Consider the following 21,043-nt stretch of genomic DNA (forward strand, 5'->3'; position numbering starts at 1 on the left):
TACTCCTGCTCCTATTTCTTATGTTCTTATACATCCCACTCCCTTTTGAAAATTATTATTGAATCTGCTTCCATCACTCTTTCAGGCAATGCATTCCAGATCATAACAACTCGCTGAGTAAAAAAATGTCTCCTCATCTCACTTCTGGTTCTTTTGCCAATTACCTTAAATCTGTGTGCTTTGGACCCTTCTATCACTGGAAACAGTTTCTCTTTATTTAAAACCATTCATGATTTTGAACACCTCTATTAAATCTTCTCTTAACCTTCTCTGCTCTATAGGAAACAATCCCAGTTTCTCTCGTCTCTCCAGGTAACTGAAGTCCCTCTTCCTTGGCACCATTCTAGTAAATCTCCTCTATCCTCTCCAAGGACCTGATATCCTTCCTAAAGTATGGTGCTCAGAATTGGACATAATACTCCAGCCAGGGCCGAACCAGTGTTTTATAAAAGTTTAGAATAGTTTTCTTTTATTTGTACTCCATGCCTCTATTTATAAAGCCAAGAATTCCGTGGGTTTATGATTTTGAAGTAACAGCCTTCTCAACTTGTTCTGCCATCTTCAAAGATTTGTGTACATATACTCCAAGTCTCTCTGTTCCGCACCCTCTTTAAAACTGTACCATTTAGTTTATATTGCTTCTCATCTGACCAAAATGCATTCAATTTACACTTCTGCGTTAAATTTCATGGATCCAAAATTGGTCGACATACCGCTGCCTGCGGAACACTGACATTCCCCCCCCCCCCCATTACATTCCCCGCTATATATATATATTGAAAAAACATCTGAAGAGAAAAACTAAACCTCATTTAAAAGTACAAGTAAATAAAACTTCCAATCAAAATAACTAAGTGCTATTTTGTACAAAGGAATAGTGTACAAACCTCCACAACAATCTCAGGCCGCCCCACAGTGCTCTCAGGCCAGTAGTCTCTGTGGACGCTCATCGGTGCCTCTCGGGCAGAGCTTCACAGAGCATGCATGGGCGCACAACTTGGGAGCCGAAGATTCCTGAGTGAAAAGGACTCACTGCCCGCACATCGCTGGCTGCACTCCGCTCGGCATACTGCCGAGAAAAAAGTCAGGAAAATCGTGCACACTCCGCCCCAGCGGCATACTGCCGGCACACCGCCGAGAAATGGGTGGACCATCGGTTTCGACCAATTTCGGCCCCCACCTGCCATGTGTCTGCCCATTTCACAATATATGCTCCTGAAATCTGTTACTATTCTCCCCACTGTTTACTACATTTCTGAGTTTCATGTAATCTGCAAATTTTGAAATAATACCCTGTATACCCAAAGAGCACTGATCATAACATTGACCCCTGGGGGACACCACTGTATACTTGCCACCAGTCTGAAAACCAACTATTCACCACAACTCTCGGCTTTCTGTCTCTTAGCCAATTTCATATCCATGCTGCTACTGCCCCTTTAATACCATGGGCTATTATTTTGCTAATGTTTATTATTTAGTACTTTATCAAACGCCATTTTGAAAGTCTATATACACATCATCAACCGCACTACCTTCATCAAACATCTCCGTTACTTCAAAAACAGTGTTGAGCCACTTTATTACTTGTTAAGACACGGCTTTGAGTTTATCTCAGAAACCTAATCCATGATAGCATTTTTTTAATTCCAGTTGAAATTAGTTACCACTGTTGACATTTATGTGTGATTGTTGTCTCAGCAATGTCAGAAGTGTAAATCATAGAACAGTTTACAGGTGCACAATATTTATTTTCTTTAAAAGGGTTCTGATGGCCTCCGATGTAATTATAACAGGAAAAAGAGCTAATCTCAGTCATCACTCACAAATGAGATGTAAAGAACTCCCTCTCAATATAGTTCTGGTCCCTGGCACCGAGCCCCTGAGACCATGAAATAGTTACAAAGCATAGCCTGCTTCCTGGATTCAGCAAGCACGACACTTGAAGCACACAGCCTCAGCTTTGATATCTCTTTATGTTGTGCTTTTATCAGACCAATATATATTTTAAAAGAGTTGGACACAAGAATTAATAAAGCTTTTCCTCAATCTTACAGTATTTAATATTAAAAGAACTATGCAATATGTTCTTAGTGCTGTGGAGCCTCTCTTTAACAGGCTTCCCAGTAACAAGATCTTATTTATAACCCTGCACATTCATGGTTCCTGATGATTCTGACTTGTATTTCTGACCTTTTCTCAGATGTATTGCTCAGCTATTGACAGTGACACTTCGCAAGTACAGTCATCAAATAGAGTAAGAACAAGCCATGATCATTAAGGACTATGAATATTCAGGTTTGGAAATAAAATGGGGCTTTTGCAGGGCCTATTATAGCAAGGTGCCATTGCACTAATAATTAATAACTTCCCAGGCAGTTCTTGATATATTTAATACCGTAAGTCTGAGTGGAAAGTCGATGTAAACTCCTGTGGGGCATGCATGCTGGCCTCATGTCTGAATTCTAATATGTCATTCAGGCAGGTGTGAACTTGTAATAAATTTTTAAATATTTTTGGAGACATCCTGAGGATGTGATGAGGCATTATATAAATGCAGCTTCTTTTTGTCTTTAGGTGCATCTGATAGATACACTTTGATGATTTATGGTACAAGTCTGTACAGTATGTGAATTTTAATGAGAATACTAAAGGTTAAAGATTCTTATGTGCCCGCTCCTGGCATGTGCCAGGAGAACACATTGCAATATTGCCGACTCCTAGCCTGCAAATGTTCTAACCGCTACTTTAATGATGGAAAATTGCAGACCATTAATGTGCAATTTTTAAATCACTGCTCCCATTGCACACCAGGAGCAGATGCAGTTGAGTTTTTATGCCTAAGAGACATAAAACGTTGTAATATGGCTGCAGCAACAAGTCCTGCTGATCAATACCATGAAATAGCTGTGATTGTCAAATATCTATTGAAAGAATCATATTTCACAAGAACTTGCATTAACATAGTACCTTTCATGACCTTTGGATGTTTCAAAGCGCTTCACAAGCAATGACGTTCTTTTGAAGTGTAATTAATGTTGAATGTAGGGAAATGCGGCAGTAAGTTTGTGCAGAACAAGATCTCACAAACAGCAATGAGATAATTGATCATGTAATGGCCTAGAAATCCCGGTCGGCTGCTACCTGCAGGCGATCGGCTGATAAAGGGAAAAAAGATGCGCACTTACCAGAACCTGCTGCGCCCACTGGCGATCCTGGTCCTGAGGCCTCCACTCACTGCATGTCGGAGCGCGTGCACGTCAGGACGCCAGCAGAGTTGGAGCTGGAGTCACATGGCTCTGGGCAGCCAATCAAGGTAAAGTATTTTCTCATTCATAATAATGGAACTCCGTAAGCTGGAGTTCCCATTATTATAATTGAGAACCCGCCCCAAACACCCAAAACACTAATAAAAAATAGAAAAAATACACCACATATTTAACAGTAATTTAAATTAAAGTTATTTATGTCATAAAAAAATATATTTTCCTGATTTAAAAAAAAGTTTTTAAAATTATGGTTTAAAATAAACTTTAGTGGGAAGGGCTTTTAACAATAAAATGTGTTTTTTAAATTTTATATGTTTTTGTATGTTTTAAAACTCTTATGCCTGTAAAAGTAGGCTATGCGCCTGCTTTTATCAGGCGCAAGAGTTTTCAGGACATTTGCTGGGCAAGGTATGGGTAAATATCGCAATCTTGTTCCCGAGATGCGGAGGATCTGTCAAGCCAGAAACTTGACCGATCATAAAAGCCTGTTTTCAGCACATGTGCATTATGCACTGAAAACCAGCTTTTGCGATGCCTTCCCGGGTCCGTACACACTCCATACAGACCCGGAGAGGCTAGGATTTCTGGACCATTGTGTTTAAGTGAAGTTGGTTGAGGGTTAAATATTAGCCAGGTTATTGAGAGAACTCCCCTGCTTTTCGGCGCATAATGCCAAGGAATCTTTTACGTCCACTTGAGAGTGCAGAAAGGGAGTCAGTTTACCATCTCATCTAAAAGATGGCACTGTTGACAGTGCAGCACTCTCTCAGTACTGCAATTAGTGTAACCCCTTTGGAATAACAACTACTTTTAACCTTATATGCATTTTCAGGCTCTGACCACTCTGTGGCACTGCAGAATGACTTTTTTCCCCCCAACTGTTATTGATTTTTGAAAGTGATTCTTTAAATTTTTTTTCAATAGTGATACCGTTATTATTTCCTCCTGCAAGTATTCTTTCCCAGTTCTTGGACTACTCGCCTCCTGCTGGTCAGCATGCTTTACAGGCTGACGTTTAAAGTTTTGACTCCTGATAAGAGCCTGAGGGGCCGAATTTGCGCTCCGCCCCAAATGGGGCGTACTTACGATTTTTTTTTCTCCGCCCCAATGCAGCGCGTAGCACTACATAGAAACATAGAAAATAGGTGCAGGAGTAGGCCATTCGGCCCTTCGAGCCTGCACCGCCATTCAATGAGTTCATGGCTGAACATGCAACTTCAGTACCCCATTCCTGCTTTCTCGCCATACCCCTTGATCCCCCTAGTAGTAAGGACTTCATCTAACTCCTTTTTGAATATATTTAGTGAATTGGCCTCAACAACTTTCTGTGGTAGAGAATTCCACAGGTTCACCACTCTCTGGGTGAAGAAGTTTCTCCTCATCTCGGTCCTAAATGGCTTACCCCTTATCCTTAGACTGTGACCCCTGGTTCTGGACTTCCCCAACATTGGGAACATTCTTCCTGCATCTAACCTGTCTAAATCCGTCAGAATTTTAAACGTTTCTATGAGATCCCCTCTCATTCTTCTGAACTCCAGTGAATACAAGCTCGTTGATCCAGTTTTTCTTGATATGTCAGTCCCGCCATCCCGGGAGTCAGTCTTGTGAACCTTCGCTGCAAGAATGTCCTTCCTCAAGTTAGGAGACCAAAACTGTACACAATACTCCAGGTGTGGTGTCACCAAGGCCCCGTACAACTGTAGTAATACCTCCCTGCCCGCATCACAGCGTCCCTCCCCTTCAGTTAAAGGGGAGGGTCTCTGTGAACTCTGCATTTATTTCAGTTAGTTTCACTGGGCCACTAGGGAGGATTTTGGCTGGGCTAGCAGCCTGGCACCCAAGAGGGAGTGCCGGGCTGCCTGTTGGTGGCCCGGCTGAACACGTGGCTACCATTGTCGTGCCGACCTCAGAGTCGGCCGACATTTAAAATAAAACGGTGGCCGCGGTAATGTGCCCTCCCCTTTAAGGGCCGTCGGGGAAAGCTGACGGGGGCACCAAGCGGCTGCCGATCTGCTCCCGCGGGGCAATTTCCCACGTGGGACAGAAAGGGGGTTGTCGCCGGTCGGTAAGGGACCAGCGTGTGCCCGACAGGGTGGGAAGATGGCCGGGGCGGTCCCATACACCGCATCAAATATAAAGGAGGCCAATTTAGAAAATGTCGGTCCCTCCTAGCTGACTGAGCAGTGATTGTTTTCCGCACCGTTGCCGCCTCAGGTAACGGCGCTTAAAAAAAGGGGCAATTTCGGCCCGAGTCTCTCAGTGCTCTTCAACTGTTCTCTGCCTCTCTTGAACCCCGGCTGACTTTCCAGCTCAACCGTGTGGCTGCCTCCTACCCTGTTGCTTCCAGATTTTTGTCAACTGCTATTTAGATCACACAGATAAGGTTATAATTGATTGTGAACAGCTCAGTCAGTGGTAGTACCACTGAGCCACTCTTCGACATGGAAGTTCCCCACCCAGAATACATTGTGTCCTTGCTTCCCTCAGACATTCCTCCAAGTGATGTTAACATGGAGGAGTACTGATTTATTAGTTGAAGGGAGTGAAGTAGGTAGTGACCAGCAGGTTTTGTTTACCTGAAGCCATGAGACTCCCAAGGCCACTCCCACCCTCTGTATACCGCTATGCTGCCATCTTTGGTGGGTCTCTCCCGCTGATAGGACAGGATATATCCAGGGATGATGATGGAACAGGCTAGGATGTTGGCTGATACATATGAGTGTGAGTATAACTTTGTTAAGCTCCTACTTGATTAGTCTCTGGGACAGTTCTCCCAATTTGGGCACCAGACCCAGTGAGGACTTTGCAGGGTCAACTGGAATGAGATTGATTAGGTCATTTTCTGATGCATAGTTTGGACCTTAGTCAGTAGATCCATCTGATTTATAAAACACTTAGTGAATTACTTTTGAAATTCAGTAACCGCTATTACATACTTAAAGATTGCATGTCATGCAGGATTACATATTGATGATGGCTGAGAAGGAGAAGGACCTGAGGGTCACCGTCCATGCATCATTGAAGGTCCATGAGCAGTACTGTGAGACTATTGTGAAAGTGATAAGACATTAGTATGTATTACCAGGGCAGTTAAATATAGAACAAGAAATACTATACCTGCTTTGTATGGGAGGCAGTAACTAGTGGAGTACCGCAGGGCTCAGTGCTGGGACCCCAGCTCTTCACAATATACATTAATGATTTGGATGAAGGAATTGAGGGTAATATCTCCAAGTTTGCGGATGACACTAAGCTGGGTGGTAGTGTGAGCTGTGAGGAGGATGCTAAAAGGCTGCAGGGTGATTTGGACAGGTTAGGTGAGTGGGCAAATGCATGGCTGATGCAGTATAATGTGGATAAATGTGAGGTTATCCACTTTGGTGGCAAAAACACGAAAGCAGAATATTATCTGAATGACGGCAGATTAGGAAAAGGGCAGGTGCAACGAGACCTGTGTGTCATGGTTCATCAGTCATTGAAAGTTGGCATGCAGGTACAGCAGGCAGTGAAGAAGGCAAATGGCATGTTGGCCTTCATAGCTAGGGGATTTGAGTATAGGAGCAGGGAGGTCTTACTGCAATTGTACAGGGCCTTGGTGAGGCCTCACCTGGAATATTGTGTTCAGTTTTGGCCTCCTAATCTGAGGCAGGACGTTCTTGCTATTGAGGGAGTGCAGCGAAGGTTCACCAGACTGATTCCAGGGATGGCTGGTCTGACATATGAGGAGAGACTGGTCAACTGGGCCTTTATATACTGGAGTTTAGAAGGATGAGAGGAGATCTGATAGTAACATATAAGATTCTGACGGGACGGGACAGGTTAGATGCAGGAAGAATGTTCCCGATGTTGGGGAAGTCCAGAACCAGGGGACACAGTCTTAGGATAAGGGGTAGGCCATTTAGGACTGAGATGAGGAGAAACTTCTTCACTCAGAGAGCTGTTAACCTGTGGAATTCCCTGCCGCAGAGAGTCATTGATGCCAGTTCATTGGATATATTCAAGAGGGAGTTAGATGTGGCCCTTACGGCTAAAGGGATCAAGGGGTATGGAGAGAAAGCAGGAAAGGGGTACTGAGGTGAATGATCAGCCATGATCATATTGAATGGTGGTGCAGGCTCGAAGGGCCGAATGACCTACTCCTGCACCTATTTTCTATTTTCTATGTTTCTATGGGCCCAAGTTTCCACACGATAAAAAACGGGTGCCCCTCCGAGCTGGGCGCCCGTTTTTCACGCCACAAAGTGCGCCTAAAAAAACCCTCCATATTCTCCACCTCCTGCAGGTCCTCTGGCCCTCGGCGCGGCGCAGCAGGAGCTGTAGGGGGCGGAGCTAGGTCCCTACGCTGAAAACAGTGCCGGGACCTCTGCACATGCGCACTACAGTGGGCACGCAAGTGCAGTAGCTCCAGGCGCCTGAAACTGTGGGAGGGGCCCGAAGCACGCAGCCCCTAGCCCTGGCCGAATGGCCTCACTGGGGCTGCGTGAATAAGGCTCCTCCCAGGGCCAGCTCCTGCTTCCTGCCGACTCCCGCTCCTGCAACCCCCCCCCCCCCCCGGACCGGACCCGACTCAACCCGCCTGCCGCTGCCGCTCCTGCTCCCCCCCCCAACCGGACCCGACTCGACCCGTCTGCGTCTGCCGCTCCCGCTCCCACCCGACTCGACCCGACTCTACTCCCGCCCCCGCCCCCGGACTGGATCCGACCTGACCTCCCCCTCCCCGACCAACCCCGACCTCCCCACCCTCCCCGACCTGACCTCCCTCCCCGACCTGACCTCTCTCCCCGACCTGACCCCCCTCCCCGACCGCCCTCCCTCCCCCCGTCGACCCGAACCGAACCTCTCTCCCCGACCCGACCCAACGCCACCTACCTCTGGTGCTGGGGACGGGCCCTGCCCGAAATCTCGGGCCCGGCCCGTTCAGCCTTCGGTCCCGACGGCAAACCGCTTCCTAAAGGCCTGCCTGAAGAACTTTCACACAGGTAGGAACATGGTTTATTTAATCTTTTCTTTGCTTATAAATTTTTATTCAGGTTGGATTTATTTGTATAATATTTGTATAAGTATAACTAAGGATTTATTGTAGAATTTAATGACTTCCCTTCCCACCCCTCGTTCCCTGCGCCTAATTTTTTAATGTGTAGACAAGGTTTTTTCAGTTCTACAAAAATCTTCACTTGCTCCATTCTAAGTTAGTTTGGAGTACGTTTTCACTGTGGAAACTTTGAAATCAGGCGTCAGTGGCCGGACACGCCCCCTTTTGAAGAAAAAATTTTGTTCCAAAGTGGAACTGTTCTAACTGACTAGAACTGCAGAAAAAAAAATGTGGAGAATTGCGATTTCTAAGATAGTCCGTTCTCCACCAGTTGCTCCTAAAAATCAGGCGCAAATCATGTGGAAACTTGGGCCCTATGTTTCTAAGACTGTGTGCAGGCCACATAGAGAATACTGTGTCGAGCTTTGGTCACATCACATGGTGACAAATTAAAATATAGTTCAGAGGAGGGCCACTAGAATACTACCTCATTCAAGGCCCTCAGCTACCAAAGAGAGCTGGGTTTTTTTTAGTTTGGAAAAGTGTATACTTTGAAGAGATATGATTGAAATCTTAAAAGACTCGATACAAGTGGATATGCTATTTGAGCTGGATAGGTTAGGGATGACCAGGGGACATAAGTATAAGTTATGACAACATAGAACTAGGTTAGCTGGTAGGAAGTACTTCTTTTCACCATGACATCGAGCTCTGGAAAAGTTACTGGCTCATGCACTGAGTGTGGATTTGCTGCAAAAATTCAAAAAAGAACTGAACAGTGCCAAACACATTTATATATAGACTATAAATGGATCTTTGTGGGATATGTCATCCAGTCACCATAATCTCCAGGAACTTCCTTGGTCACTTTCAGGGGTCAAAGAGGTATTTCAGATTTTTTTCCCCTCTAAATTGGCAAAAGGCCTTCTCTGTTGTTTTGTGTCTCTCAGCAGATTACATGGCTATGATGGGGTGGGGGTAGTGCAGTGATGATATGCAGAAGTCACACCATTCCAAATTGGGACAATCTCAATGGACCAGATGGTCTTTTTCTGTCCCTTTGTTTTAATGTTTGTATGTAGTGCTTTAGAGTCTGAATTCTCCAAGTCTTTCAGGGGACTAGTATAACCTATATGTATATTATAGGAATATTATGAACCCTCTGTATAACTGAAGACATATTGTACTTTATTTTATAGTATCAGGAAGTTATTACCAGCAGTTGTTTTCCTGTTTCCAACAGAACCTGTTCAGGATTCAGCAGAGACAAGTATCTGCAGTTTAAATGATAGTCTGCCGGAGAATGGAAGTTATGGTGTGTCTGGAGAGGAGAATGCCTGTTCAGGTAAGGTGTTGTGCAGTTCAATTGATAACAAATTTTTATATAGAATCTTATCTAATAACAGTTGTGGTTTTGATTTGATATCAGCTTCTTTGTAGCAATTTGCTGTATTTACTTAAAGATACCATAAATGGCATAGATTTCTTCACATAAGTTTGGTCAATAAAATTATTGCCTTTTATATTATCTGTTTTCCATCCAATACAATTCATTTTAATGCATTGTAATTTTTCAGGCAATGATTTTCAAAGGAGAGCCACTAGATTGATACTTCGTTCTCGGGTCCTCTATAAGATCACCTTTAGGATACTTCCTTTCCAGGCTAAAAAGCCCCAGTCTATCCAGTTTTTCCTCATAACTCAGATCTCTAACACTGGGGATGGGCCTTGTGCCGCTTTGCACTGTCTTCAGTGCTTGAATATATCTTGTTTTTTGGTGACTGAAACTGGATGCAGTATTCAAGGTGCAATTTTTTTTAAAGAACTATAATGTTTGATCATAACCTCCTCTGACTGATATTCTACTGTTTTGGCTGTGTAGTTCTAAATCATATTGGCTTTGTTGATTGTTACTTTGCATTGGTTACACATGTTTACCATTGAGTCTACTAAGACTCCTAGGTCTCTTTCAGCTTTATCCATAACCATTTGACACCATTCATTGAGCATGCATTTGTCTTTTTTCTCTTTCCAATGTGCGCATTTTATAGATGCCTGAATTAAATCTCGCCTGCCATTATGTGCCCTCTTACATATTTTTTCAAACACAATCTGGAATTTCTGGACTGCCTCTTCTGATTCCACGGCTCCTGTTGATTTGGTATACTTTGCAAATGTGATCACGGTTTCTGAATCCAGGTCATTTCTGTAAATTATAAACCATAGTAGGCCTGCACCAAGCACTAATGTACACCACTCCGTACATCATCATCATAGGCAGTCCCTCGTAATCGAAGAAGACTTGGCTTCCACTCTTAACATGAGTTCTTGGGTGACTGTACAGTCCAATACGAGAACCACAGTCTTTGTCACAGGTGGGACAGATAGTCGTTGAGGGTAAGTAAGGGTGGGACTGGTTTGCCGCAGCCTGCGCTTGATTTCTGCATGCTCTCGGCGACGAGACTCGAGGTGCTCAGCGCCCTCCCGGATGCACTTCCGCCAATTAGGGCGGTCTTTGGCCAGGGTCTCCTAGGTGTCAGTGGGGATGTTGCACTTTATCAGGGAGGCTTTGAGGGTGTCCTTGTAACGTTTACGCTGCCCACCTTTGGCTCGTTTGCCATGAAGGAGTTCCGAGTAGAGCGCTTGCTTTAGGAGTGTCGTGTCTGGCATGCAAGCTATGTGGCCTGCCCAGCGGAGCTGATCAAGTGTGGTCAGTGCTTCAATGCTGGGGATGTTGGTCTGGTTGAGGATGCTAACGTTGGTGTGTCTGTCCTCCCAGGGGAATTGTAGGATCTTGCGGAGACATCGTTGGTGATATTTCTCCAGCGACTTGAGGTGTCTACTGTATATGGTCCATGTGTCTGAGCCATACAAGAGGGCGGGTATTACTACAGCCCTGTAGACCATGAGCTTGGTGACAGTTTTGAGGGCCTGGTCTTCAAACACTATTTTCCTCAGGCGGCCGAAAGCTGCATTGGAGACAGTGTTGGATCTCATCGTCAATGCCTGCTCTTGTTGATAGGAGGCTCCCGAGATAAGGAAAGCAGTCCACGCTGTCCAGGGCCGCGCCGTGGATCTTGATGACTGGGGAGCAGTGCTGTGCGGTGAGGACAGTCTGGTGGAGGACCTTCATCTTACTGATGTTTAGCGTAAGGCCCATGCTTTCGTACGCCTCACTAAATACGTCGACTGTGTCCTGGAGTTCAGCCTCTGTATGTGCGCAGATGCAGGCATCGTTCGCGTACTGTAGCTCGACGACAGAATCCTCCTCAATGGTCTTCTCCCTGTGGCTGAGGAGCTCCTCCCAGAGTCGCAGTGCGGATTTCGTCCCCTACAGGGCGCAACGGACATGATTTTTGAAGCGCGACAGCTGCAGGAAAAATGCAGGGAACAGCGCTAGCCCTTATACATGGTCTTTTTCAACCTTACAAAGGCCTTTGACACTATCAACTGCGAGGGTCTATGGAGCGTCCTCCTCTGTTTTCCCCCAAAAGTACGTCACCATCTTCGCCTGCTCCATGACGACATGTAGGCCATGATCCTTACCAACGGATCCATCACAGACTCAATCCACGTCCGGACCGGGGTCAAGCAGGGCTGCGTCATTGCAGCCCTCTTCTCAATCTTCCTCGCCACTATGCCCCACCTCACAGTCGACAAGCTCCTCGCTGGAGTGGAACTAAACTACAGAACTAGTGGGAACCTGTTCAACATTCGCCGTCTCCAGGCCATGTCCAAGACCACCCCAACTCCGTACAACCCCCCATACATCCTCTTAAGTATACTCATTCTTCCCCATCCTTCAGTCAGTTTATTTTCTAAAAGTATTATGATGGGTGACGAGGAATGGAATGTTATTAACTTGTTGCTATTAATACACTTCAAGTTCATTAAAATAAGGGTTCTTGGCGACCACTTTATTGTTTGTGTTATAATAAATACTATAATGATTATCCCATACTACAATAATAACAATCTAAATGACAAGATATAGCAGACTTGTTTAGAATTAAAAGTTTTACAAATATTACATGACAGCGACACAGTGAAGTCAACAGGTGGTTTCCTCCAATTTCCTTGTGCTAGGAATAATGACAAAATTACTGATTAAAACACGGCAGTCTATACAGGCAAAACTGTTTCTCATAATTCCAATTACACTTTCTTTCTCCACAACATTGTAGCAATTGAAATCATTAATCTTTCAGTGTGAATATCCTAACTTATGATTTGAATAAGAGAAAACCTGCAACAAGAAAATGCCAGTGGTCCCATCAAGTTAATTTGTTCTATAGACCATAGAGAGGAGCATCTACAATCTGCTCATCACAGTCTCTGCCCCCATTTATGTAATCTTTTGAGGAGTAAGTTGTGCAAAAATTCTTCCTAACCCGAAAGCTGATTCAGAAATGTTATAATGTTTAGAGGGAGCAGTGTGCGGCAGCGCGGTCCCAGCCTGCAAGACCATCAGCAGGCCGGGGCCATCAGAGGGAGCAGCGTGCAGCGGCATACCACTGCAAGAGGGTGACGACTGCGAAGTCAGGTCGCTGATTGCTGTGCGGGCAGGCACAGCAGGAGGGGCGAAGAAGCGGCAAGAGTTTGTAGAAGGAAGTGACCAGGGCCCAGGAGAGGCGTGAGTCTGTGGCCCAGAAGAGGCGAGGTCCTAGGGGCAGCACGGACCAGACCACACTGCGATATGTGCGCACTAGGTCCGTGCAGCAGAGATGGTCTCCAGTCGTCTTGGGTAATCCTTTTCACTGGACCAAGACCTAGCTCTGTCAAGCCCGTGTGGTGGCTGATGTGCACAGCCACCACACGTTAAAAAATTCCAAGCACAGGCATCTTCCACCCTCCAAGATGTAGTTCGCGATCTGGAATATTAGGTCCTTCATTCAAACACCAGTGAACTCTTCCCTTTTTGGCGTGGAAGCAAGTCATCCTCACTTCAAGGGACTGCCTATGATGAATGTTAGTGATTTGACCCTGGTCAGTTGCTTTCCACAGCTGACATTTACTTGGTGCCCACAGCACAGGAATCATTGGAACTGATTTTTCTCCCTTCCCTCTCTTGCAGGTCTGGGCACTAACCAGGGTGAGCACACCTGAAGTGATTTGCCTCACCTAATATGGAGCTGCATGTGTTGGCAGTTTGAAGTCATTACACTAATAGACTCCAGTGTAGGGCTGACCACTGGTAGGGCCTCGAGCTTAAAACAGAGGTTTAAAAGCCTAAGGCTTGTAGCAAAAATAATGTTTACGGGCTTCAAAAACAACCTCCAGCTCTTCTGCGCTCTCAGGTGCATGTAAAAGATCCCATGGCACTATTTCGAAGAAGAGCAGGGCAGTTATCCTGATGTCCTCAATCAACATAACAAAAAACAGATGATCTGGTCATTATCATGTTGCTGCTTGTTGTGCACAAATTGGCTCTTGCGTTTCCTACATCAAACAGTGATTACACTCCAAAAGCATTTCATTGTCTGTAAAGCACTCTGAGACGTCCAGTGGGCGTGAAAGACCCTATATAAATCTAAGTTCTTTTTAACCTGATTGGAGAGGGTGCAGGACATAAAATCCCTTCTTCTGGGCACCCCACAAATGGGCACCCTTCCGGTATTGAGAGAAGTATATGAGGTAGAAGGCCAGAAGTGCCCCCCTGCTACTTCATTATCACAGCTGCACCTTTTGCGAGCATAAACCTGCCTCTTTTCACCTGGGAACTGACTGGTCCCCAGCACAGAGAGGTGAATCAGTATTGTGTTGTATGGAGTATTTGATCATCTCGGATTATGTTTTACTATGTACCCTTCAATCCCAATCCTGCCCAGCTATTGATACAGCTTTTCTCTGGCCTATGGAAGGAGTGAGCTTATAATGTCAGTTCAACCCTGGCCACCTGCTTTCCACAGTTGACATTTACTTAGTGCCAGCAGCACAGTTATCATTGGAGCTGATCTTTGTCCCACCCCGTGATCATAGTCACACTCAAAGAATAAAGAGTGTAATTCAATTTATGGAAAGTTAATCTTTAAAGCTTTGAGCTGTACAGACTGCGTTTGCTGGAAGACTGTTTCACAGACAGAGAAAAAACTTCCCATGACATGAAACACACTGGAATGATTTATGGCGTACATTTCACTGTTCACATGTAAATCGCTCAACCTTATGAACATCAAACTAGAAAGTGCAGAAGCCAAAGCACAGGGGCAAGGGGCCTAGAGCTATGTTCGCGAAATGAAAGAATTCCTGATCCCTCATGTGCTACTAAAGCATAAGTGCTATCTCTGATTAAGCCCTGCCACAAGCCTGCAATTGGACATTAGTCAGGGCAGAATGAACATATGCTTTTGAATACTCTTAGTGAAACATCCTAAAACTATGCATTTCTATGCTCAGAAAAGTTACACTGAGAAATGTTCTGGCATAAACCTTGGTATTTACATTCTACAATGATTCTACATGAATAACAAGTGTATCAAAACCACATTTTGGTGGGGAGCTAAGCATACTGTTTCTATTTTTTTAAATCATTTTCAAGGTATAGTAGAAAATATCCACAACAAAATCAGCAAAATAGTTATTAAAACTGTGCTGTAAATCACAAGTACATTTTATTCCACAAACAGTAAGATGTAAAACTTGGTTCACGTCCAAGAATGAGTGCATAGGGGCATGGAGAACGATTTTGGTGCCTGAGGCACACCTAATACTGGTTCTCAGGCCTCATTATCATCGAATCAGTAAGCTGCAGACACCTAATGGGTGGCCCCAGGAAGCTCACCAGAGAAGAGGCCTCGCCAGCAGTGGCCCCCAGTAAGTCCTTAAAGGGAACTGGGAAAGAGGGGTGATCAGGAAAGGGGGTTGACCTGGAGGGGGGATGATCCGAAGGGGGCCGATTGGAGGAGGGGGGAAAGGAGGGAGGGAGGGGAGGGTGGGGGGGAAGGGGGTAGTCGGGAGTGAGAGTGGCGGCGGCAACTGCGGGGCGGGGGGGAGGTGGCGCATAGGGGTCAAGGGTGCTATCCGATCTGGGTGAGGTTGTGATTGGAGTGGAGTGAGTGGTCGTTGGCAGAGGCCAGCGGTTTTAATGTGGGGTCAAGAGGAGCACTACTGGTACTCCCAGCTCCTTATTTGCCTCAGTATTTTTAACAAACTTATCTTTTTAGTGGCAGCCTGCAGTGGACCCTTTAAAGTCTGCCTGTTAGGCCATACGTAGACCTGGCTTTCCTGAATGCAGCCAGCATGGCTGCCTCATGACAAGGGACAAATCAGTATTACAGAGGGGGCCTCAGACAGACATTAGGTTCCTTAGTTACATATACAAAGGGCCTAATGCCTATTTCAGGCACAGGCCCTGGGCACCTATTTTTTGCCTCTACCAATTTCATGGACTGCAAAGTTCAGGTTCGAAATGAGCATTTCCTGCCTGCCACATTGGAGGCTTATGCACTTATTTAGCACCCTAAAATGGGTGTGTTAGCATTGAATATCTAGGCCAGGTTCCAGTGTCAATGTGAGTTGGTGCTTCCGCTACGACCTACTGCCAGCACACAAAAAAATGAGGTTCTGAAGAAAGACGCTTAGGGCGCTAAATTTCCCTGCGCTCTGTTTAGGGGGGCACAATTTGAATTAAGTGAAAGTTTAGCACCCGGCAAGATGGGCTGCTAAATCTTGCTGAATTGGGCACTGAGAAAGAGAGATCTCAGAGATGCCGTAATCGTGACCATCATCAAAAAGGGGGACAAGTCCGACTGCGGTAACTACAGAGGAATCTCCCTGCTGTCGGCCACTGGGAAAGTCATTGCTAGAATCTTCCTCAACCAGCTTCTCCCTGTGGCTGAAGAGCTCCTCCCAGAGTCACAATGCGGAGTCCGTCCACTAAGGAGTACAATGGACATGATCTTCACTGCGCGGCAACTACAAGAGAAATGCAGGGAATAGCACCAACCCTTGTACATGGCCTTCTTTGACCTCAAAAAGGCCTTTGACACTGTTAACCATGAGGGACTATGGAGCGTCCTCCTGCATTTCGACTGTTCTCCAAAGTTTGTCACCATTCTCCGCCTGCTCCATGATGACATGCAAGCCATGATCCTGACCAACGGATCCACCACAAATCCAATCCACGTCTGGACTGGGGTCAAGCAGGACTACGTCATCGTGCCAATGCGCTTCTCGATCTTCCTCGCTGCAATGCTCTATCTCACTCTCAACAAGCTCCCCGCTGGAGTGGAACTAAACTGTCAAACCAATGGGAACCTGTTCAACTTTCGTCGCCTCCAGGCTAGAACCAAGGTCATCCCATCCTCTGTCCTTGAACTACAGTACACGGATGACGCTTGCGTCTGCGCGCATTCAGAGGCAGAACTCCAAGCCATCGTCAACATCTTCACCGAGGCGTACGAAAGCAATGGCCTTACACTAAACATCCATAAGACAAAGGTCCTCCACCAACCTGACCCCGCCTCAGAGCACTGCCCACGGTCATCACAATCCACGGCACGGCCTTGGACAACATGGATCATTTTCCATACCTCGGGAGCCTACTATCAGCAAGGGCAGACATCGACGATGAGGTCCAACACCGCCTCCAGTGTGCCAGTGCAGCCTTTGGTTGCCTGAGGAAGAGAGTGTTTGAAGACTAGGACCTCAAATCTGGCACCAAGCTGATGGCTAACAGGGCAGTAGTGTTACCCGCCCTCCTATATGGCGCAGAGATATGGACCATGTACAATAGACACCTCAAATCGCTGGAGAAGTACCACCAGCACTGCCTCCGCAAGATCCTGCAAATCCACTGGGAGGATAGACGCACCAACGTCAGTGTTTTCGATCAGGCCAACATCCCCAGCATCGAAGTACTGACCACACTCAACCAACTCTGTTGGGCGGGCCACATTGTCCGCATGCCCGACACGAGACTCCCAAAGCAAGCGCTCTACTCGGAACTCCTACACAGCAAGCTAGCCCCAGGTAGGCAAAGGAAACGTTTCAAGGGCACCCTCAAAGCCTCCTTGATAAAGTGCAACATCCCCACCAGCACCTGGGAATCCCTGGCCCATGGATGCCCTAAGTGAAGGAAGAGCATCCGGGAGGGCATTGAGCACCTCGAGTCTCATCGCCGAGAGCATGCAGAAGTCAAAAGCAAACAGTGGAAAGAGCGTACGGAAAACCAGACTATCCACCCACCCTTTTCTTCAACGACTGTCTGTCCTATCTGTGACAGAGACTGTAATTCCCGTATTGGACTGCACAGTCCCCTGAGAACTCACTTTTAGAGTGGAAGCAAGTCATTTTCAAGGGACTGCCTATGATGATGAGTGGGGTGGAAGAGGGACACGATGCTCAGCGCCGTGCTGACGTCAGTACGATACAGCACAATGCGTCACAACGTTCTCCCCTTTTAAAGGGGATGGCCACAGCGAACTCTGCAGCTGCTTTCGTGGCCCCCACTGGTCCACCAGTGATGGTTTTGGCTTGGCCAGTGGCCCAGCACCCAAGAGGGGGGCGCCGGGCTGCATGTTGGCAGCACAGTCAAACCAGCGACCGCCATTGTCTGACCGACTGCAAAAGTTGGCCGCCAAAAGAAAGATGGCGGCCGTGGTGCAAGGCCCTCCCCTTTAAGGGTGGCCAGGGTGCCCCAGCCACGATAGCTTCGCGCCCCACGGCGTTCTCATTGGCATCACCACACACCAACTTCACGTCCTGCGGCACAATTTTCCCCACGGGGCGCAAATGGTCAACACGGAGCGATAAGGGTTCAGCGCCCAAAATCCCAGGGGCAATCCCCAGGTGGATGCTCTGGCAGCCGCGCTCGGATAATAAAAATTAGCACCCCGTTTACGCCTCCCGGAGGCGCTAACAGGCCTTTCCCAAAGGAACAATTTCGCCCCCTTAATGTTTACTGTACTTATAATTGATAAACTAGTGGATTCAAGAAGATAATATAATCTCAGGCTGGTTGTAAATTGCTGAAGCTTCACTTTTGCATTTCATGATATCATCTGAATCTGCATGTGTAAAATAAGAGTATAGAAGTGTAATAGTGGGAATGCCCATGATAAGATTACTGATATATTCAGTAATGTCAGTCATGGACAACTGTCATTGCCAACTAATACTTCATCATGTTGTATAAAATCATCAGGTGCTAACGATACTTCATTCTATCATTTCTTCTTCACAATTGCCACTCCTTCGCTCTTATTGCAATTGGGCATCTCTAACACTCCCAGATTTCATTATTGCTGAGGTGCTGGAATAGCCTCATCTGTCTGCATGTTCACAAGAGCAAAGCTGTGAAAAAGATGCATTAGGAATAAAAGGAAAGCAAAGGACAGGGATTGTATTCAGCATGGAGTGGGAATGAGGTGCTTTCTGGAGCAAAGACATGCTCGTAGGCAAGTCAGAAGTGGAGACATTGGATGAGCAACTAGGAAGATGAGGGCAGGTTGGGGTGGGGGCCGGATTTCAGAGGCATGAAGTAGAGTGAGAAGTTTGGGAATTAAGGAGCAAGCATGGGTTTTACAGATTAGTAGGGCTGGATTTTCGGTTCTGCTCATATTGGGGTGGTAATGACAGCGGAGCGGTAAAGTTTGCGCCCGGGAACAGTTTGCGCCTCAGTCAGCAAAATTCAGCAGCTGGGCCCTGAGTGTGGGGTGGAGGCATTACACACCTCTCTTAGGGCGCTAGGCCAGCTGAGCAAGCGAAAATCCCGAGCTAAACAGCCGGCCTCGGAGAGAGGCCTGGAGGGTGGGAAAAAACCTGAAACAAACCAGCAAGAACATTCCCAATAAATAACGCAGCCACCACAACATAAATTGCAAAAAAATAAAAATAAAAAACAATCACACTTACCTGTTGTCGACATTACTTACCTCACTGCATCCGCTACAGCTCGGACCGCCCTCTTTCACAGATGGTCCCAGCACAGCGCTCTATAGAGCGCTATGGATCGGGCGGCAGCCAAAAATCGAGCCGGGTGTCGCAACCAGGGGCGTTGCACATCGGCTCATCTCCATCAGGCAGTAATGCTCCATGTCGAAAATGCTTACCGCCGCCATGGCCGCTCCTCCGGTGCACTAACAGGCGACAGAAGCCTGAAAATCCAGCCCTCTATAGAGTAGGAAAGAAGTGAGGCTTGAGAGAGGGAAATTGCTTCCACAGTATTTTCAAAACTGAGTACAATAAATAATCTTTTTTATTTTTGTAGCTGTTTTCCACACCTGTCAAGTTAAATATTGCCCTAGAAAGTGTATTTGGCCATGACAAACATTAAGTAATCGGTGTAATTTTACAAAGGGTTCTCTGAGCAAGGAGCCTTTCTTGCCAGAAGCACATATCAGGAATTTGAGTGCATGCTCCCTCTGATTTTCTGTCCATTAAAATTAATTGGCAGAAAACCATGGGGTTTCAATATGCAGGTAACCGAAGTCCTGCATCCCTGGTACTAATTTGCACTCGTGATGGGTAAATCTCCCCACTGGAAGTCCCAATTTTGTAAAATTATCCTTAAAATCTATAATTTTGTCAGGTTTTTCTCTACTTAGCCATTCCTATGCACAATAATCCAAGCCAAAATTAATTATCACTTGGAAAAATATGGGTTAATAAATGATAGCCAACATGGATTTGTTAATGGCAAATCGTGTTTGATTAAGTTGAGTGAGTTCCTTGATGAAGCAATGGAGAGGGTTGATGAAGATAGTGTGGTTGATGTGTGTATGGACTTTCAAAAGATGTTTGATAAAGTACCACATAATAGACTTGTTAGCAAAATGAAAGCCCATGGGATTAAAGGGACAGTGGTGGCATGGATACAAACTTGGTTAAGAGTCAGAAAACCGAGACTAGTGGTGAATAATTGTTTTTCAGACTGGAGGGAAGAATACAGTAGTGTCCCAGGGGTCGGTATTAGGACCACTGCTGTTTCTGATGAACATTAGTGACCAGGGCTAAAACCTCCACTTTTGTGCTGGCCGATATTTCCGGCGTGGGTGGTAAAAAAGGGTTTTCAGATTGCCAGCTTCTCGCCCATTCTCAAAGCACCTCGTCTCCATTTTTGAAAATGGGCGTTATCACGAGCGATATGAAATGGGCATTAGCATTACATTTTTTTGACCTCCTGCTGTAAAGTGTGGCCGTCCTTAGCAATGGCATGGCAACGCTCGACTCCCGCGATTCAGAAGGTCAAGAATCATCTTGACATACGCAGAAGAGGAGACAGAGAGCGGGAGCTCAGAGGCACTGAAAGCGTGTGTGGCTGTGGTGTGTGCTTGTCTGGCTGTTGTGGAAGGCACGAGGGAGATTCACCAGCAGCAAAAAGCCTACTAAGCACCAAGAACATAGTTGGCACCGAGTTTTTGTCCAACAAATAATATATAACGTGCAAGGGATGGAGGAGGCCCTGGAGTTGTTAGCCAGGAACACTGGTGGCAGAGGGCTCCCAGTGGTCCCAGAGCATAGCACTGCACCCCAAAGTGCCGCACCTCCATTGCTAACCACACATGAGAGCCAGCAGCAACATCTTGCTTCTGGCTTGGAGCACGTTCCCACCTCGAGACCGTCCTCTCCCGTATCCGTCCAAGCAGCGGTTCGGCCATCACCCCCCAATGAAGCATCGCCTGAAGAGCTCCTTGGCCAGGCGGCTTGGAGTCAGGAAGGAAAGGGGTAGAGGTGGGGAGGAGAAGCTGGGGGGGGGTGGGGGGAGGGTTGGTTTATACAGCAATACTGATGGTTTCAGACT

At 46.3% G+C, this 21,043-nt stretch overlaps 1 protein-coding gene across 1 annotated transcript in view; it reads left to right on the top strand.

The window, feature by feature from the left end:
• ifih1 (interferon induced with helicase C domain 1) overlaps positions 1–21,043 on the top strand; it is a 189,647-nt gene that overhangs the window by 77,989 nt on the left and 90,615 nt on the right. Inside the window, exon 4 of the mRNA XM_070875538.1 lies at positions 9,545–9,646. Within this exon, the coding sequence (XP_070731639.1) occupies positions 9,545–9,646 (102 nt within the window). The remainder of the gene's footprint in view (positions 1–9,544; positions 9,647–21,043) is intronic.

Source organism: Pristiophorus japonicus, chromosome 3, assembly GCF_044704955.1.
Source record: "Pristiophorus japonicus isolate sPriJap1 chromosome 3, sPriJap1.hap1, whole genome shotgun sequence".
In the NCBI taxonomy this organism is placed as follows: Eukaryota; Metazoa; Chordata; class Chondrichthyes; family Pristiophoridae; genus Pristiophorus; species Pristiophorus japonicus.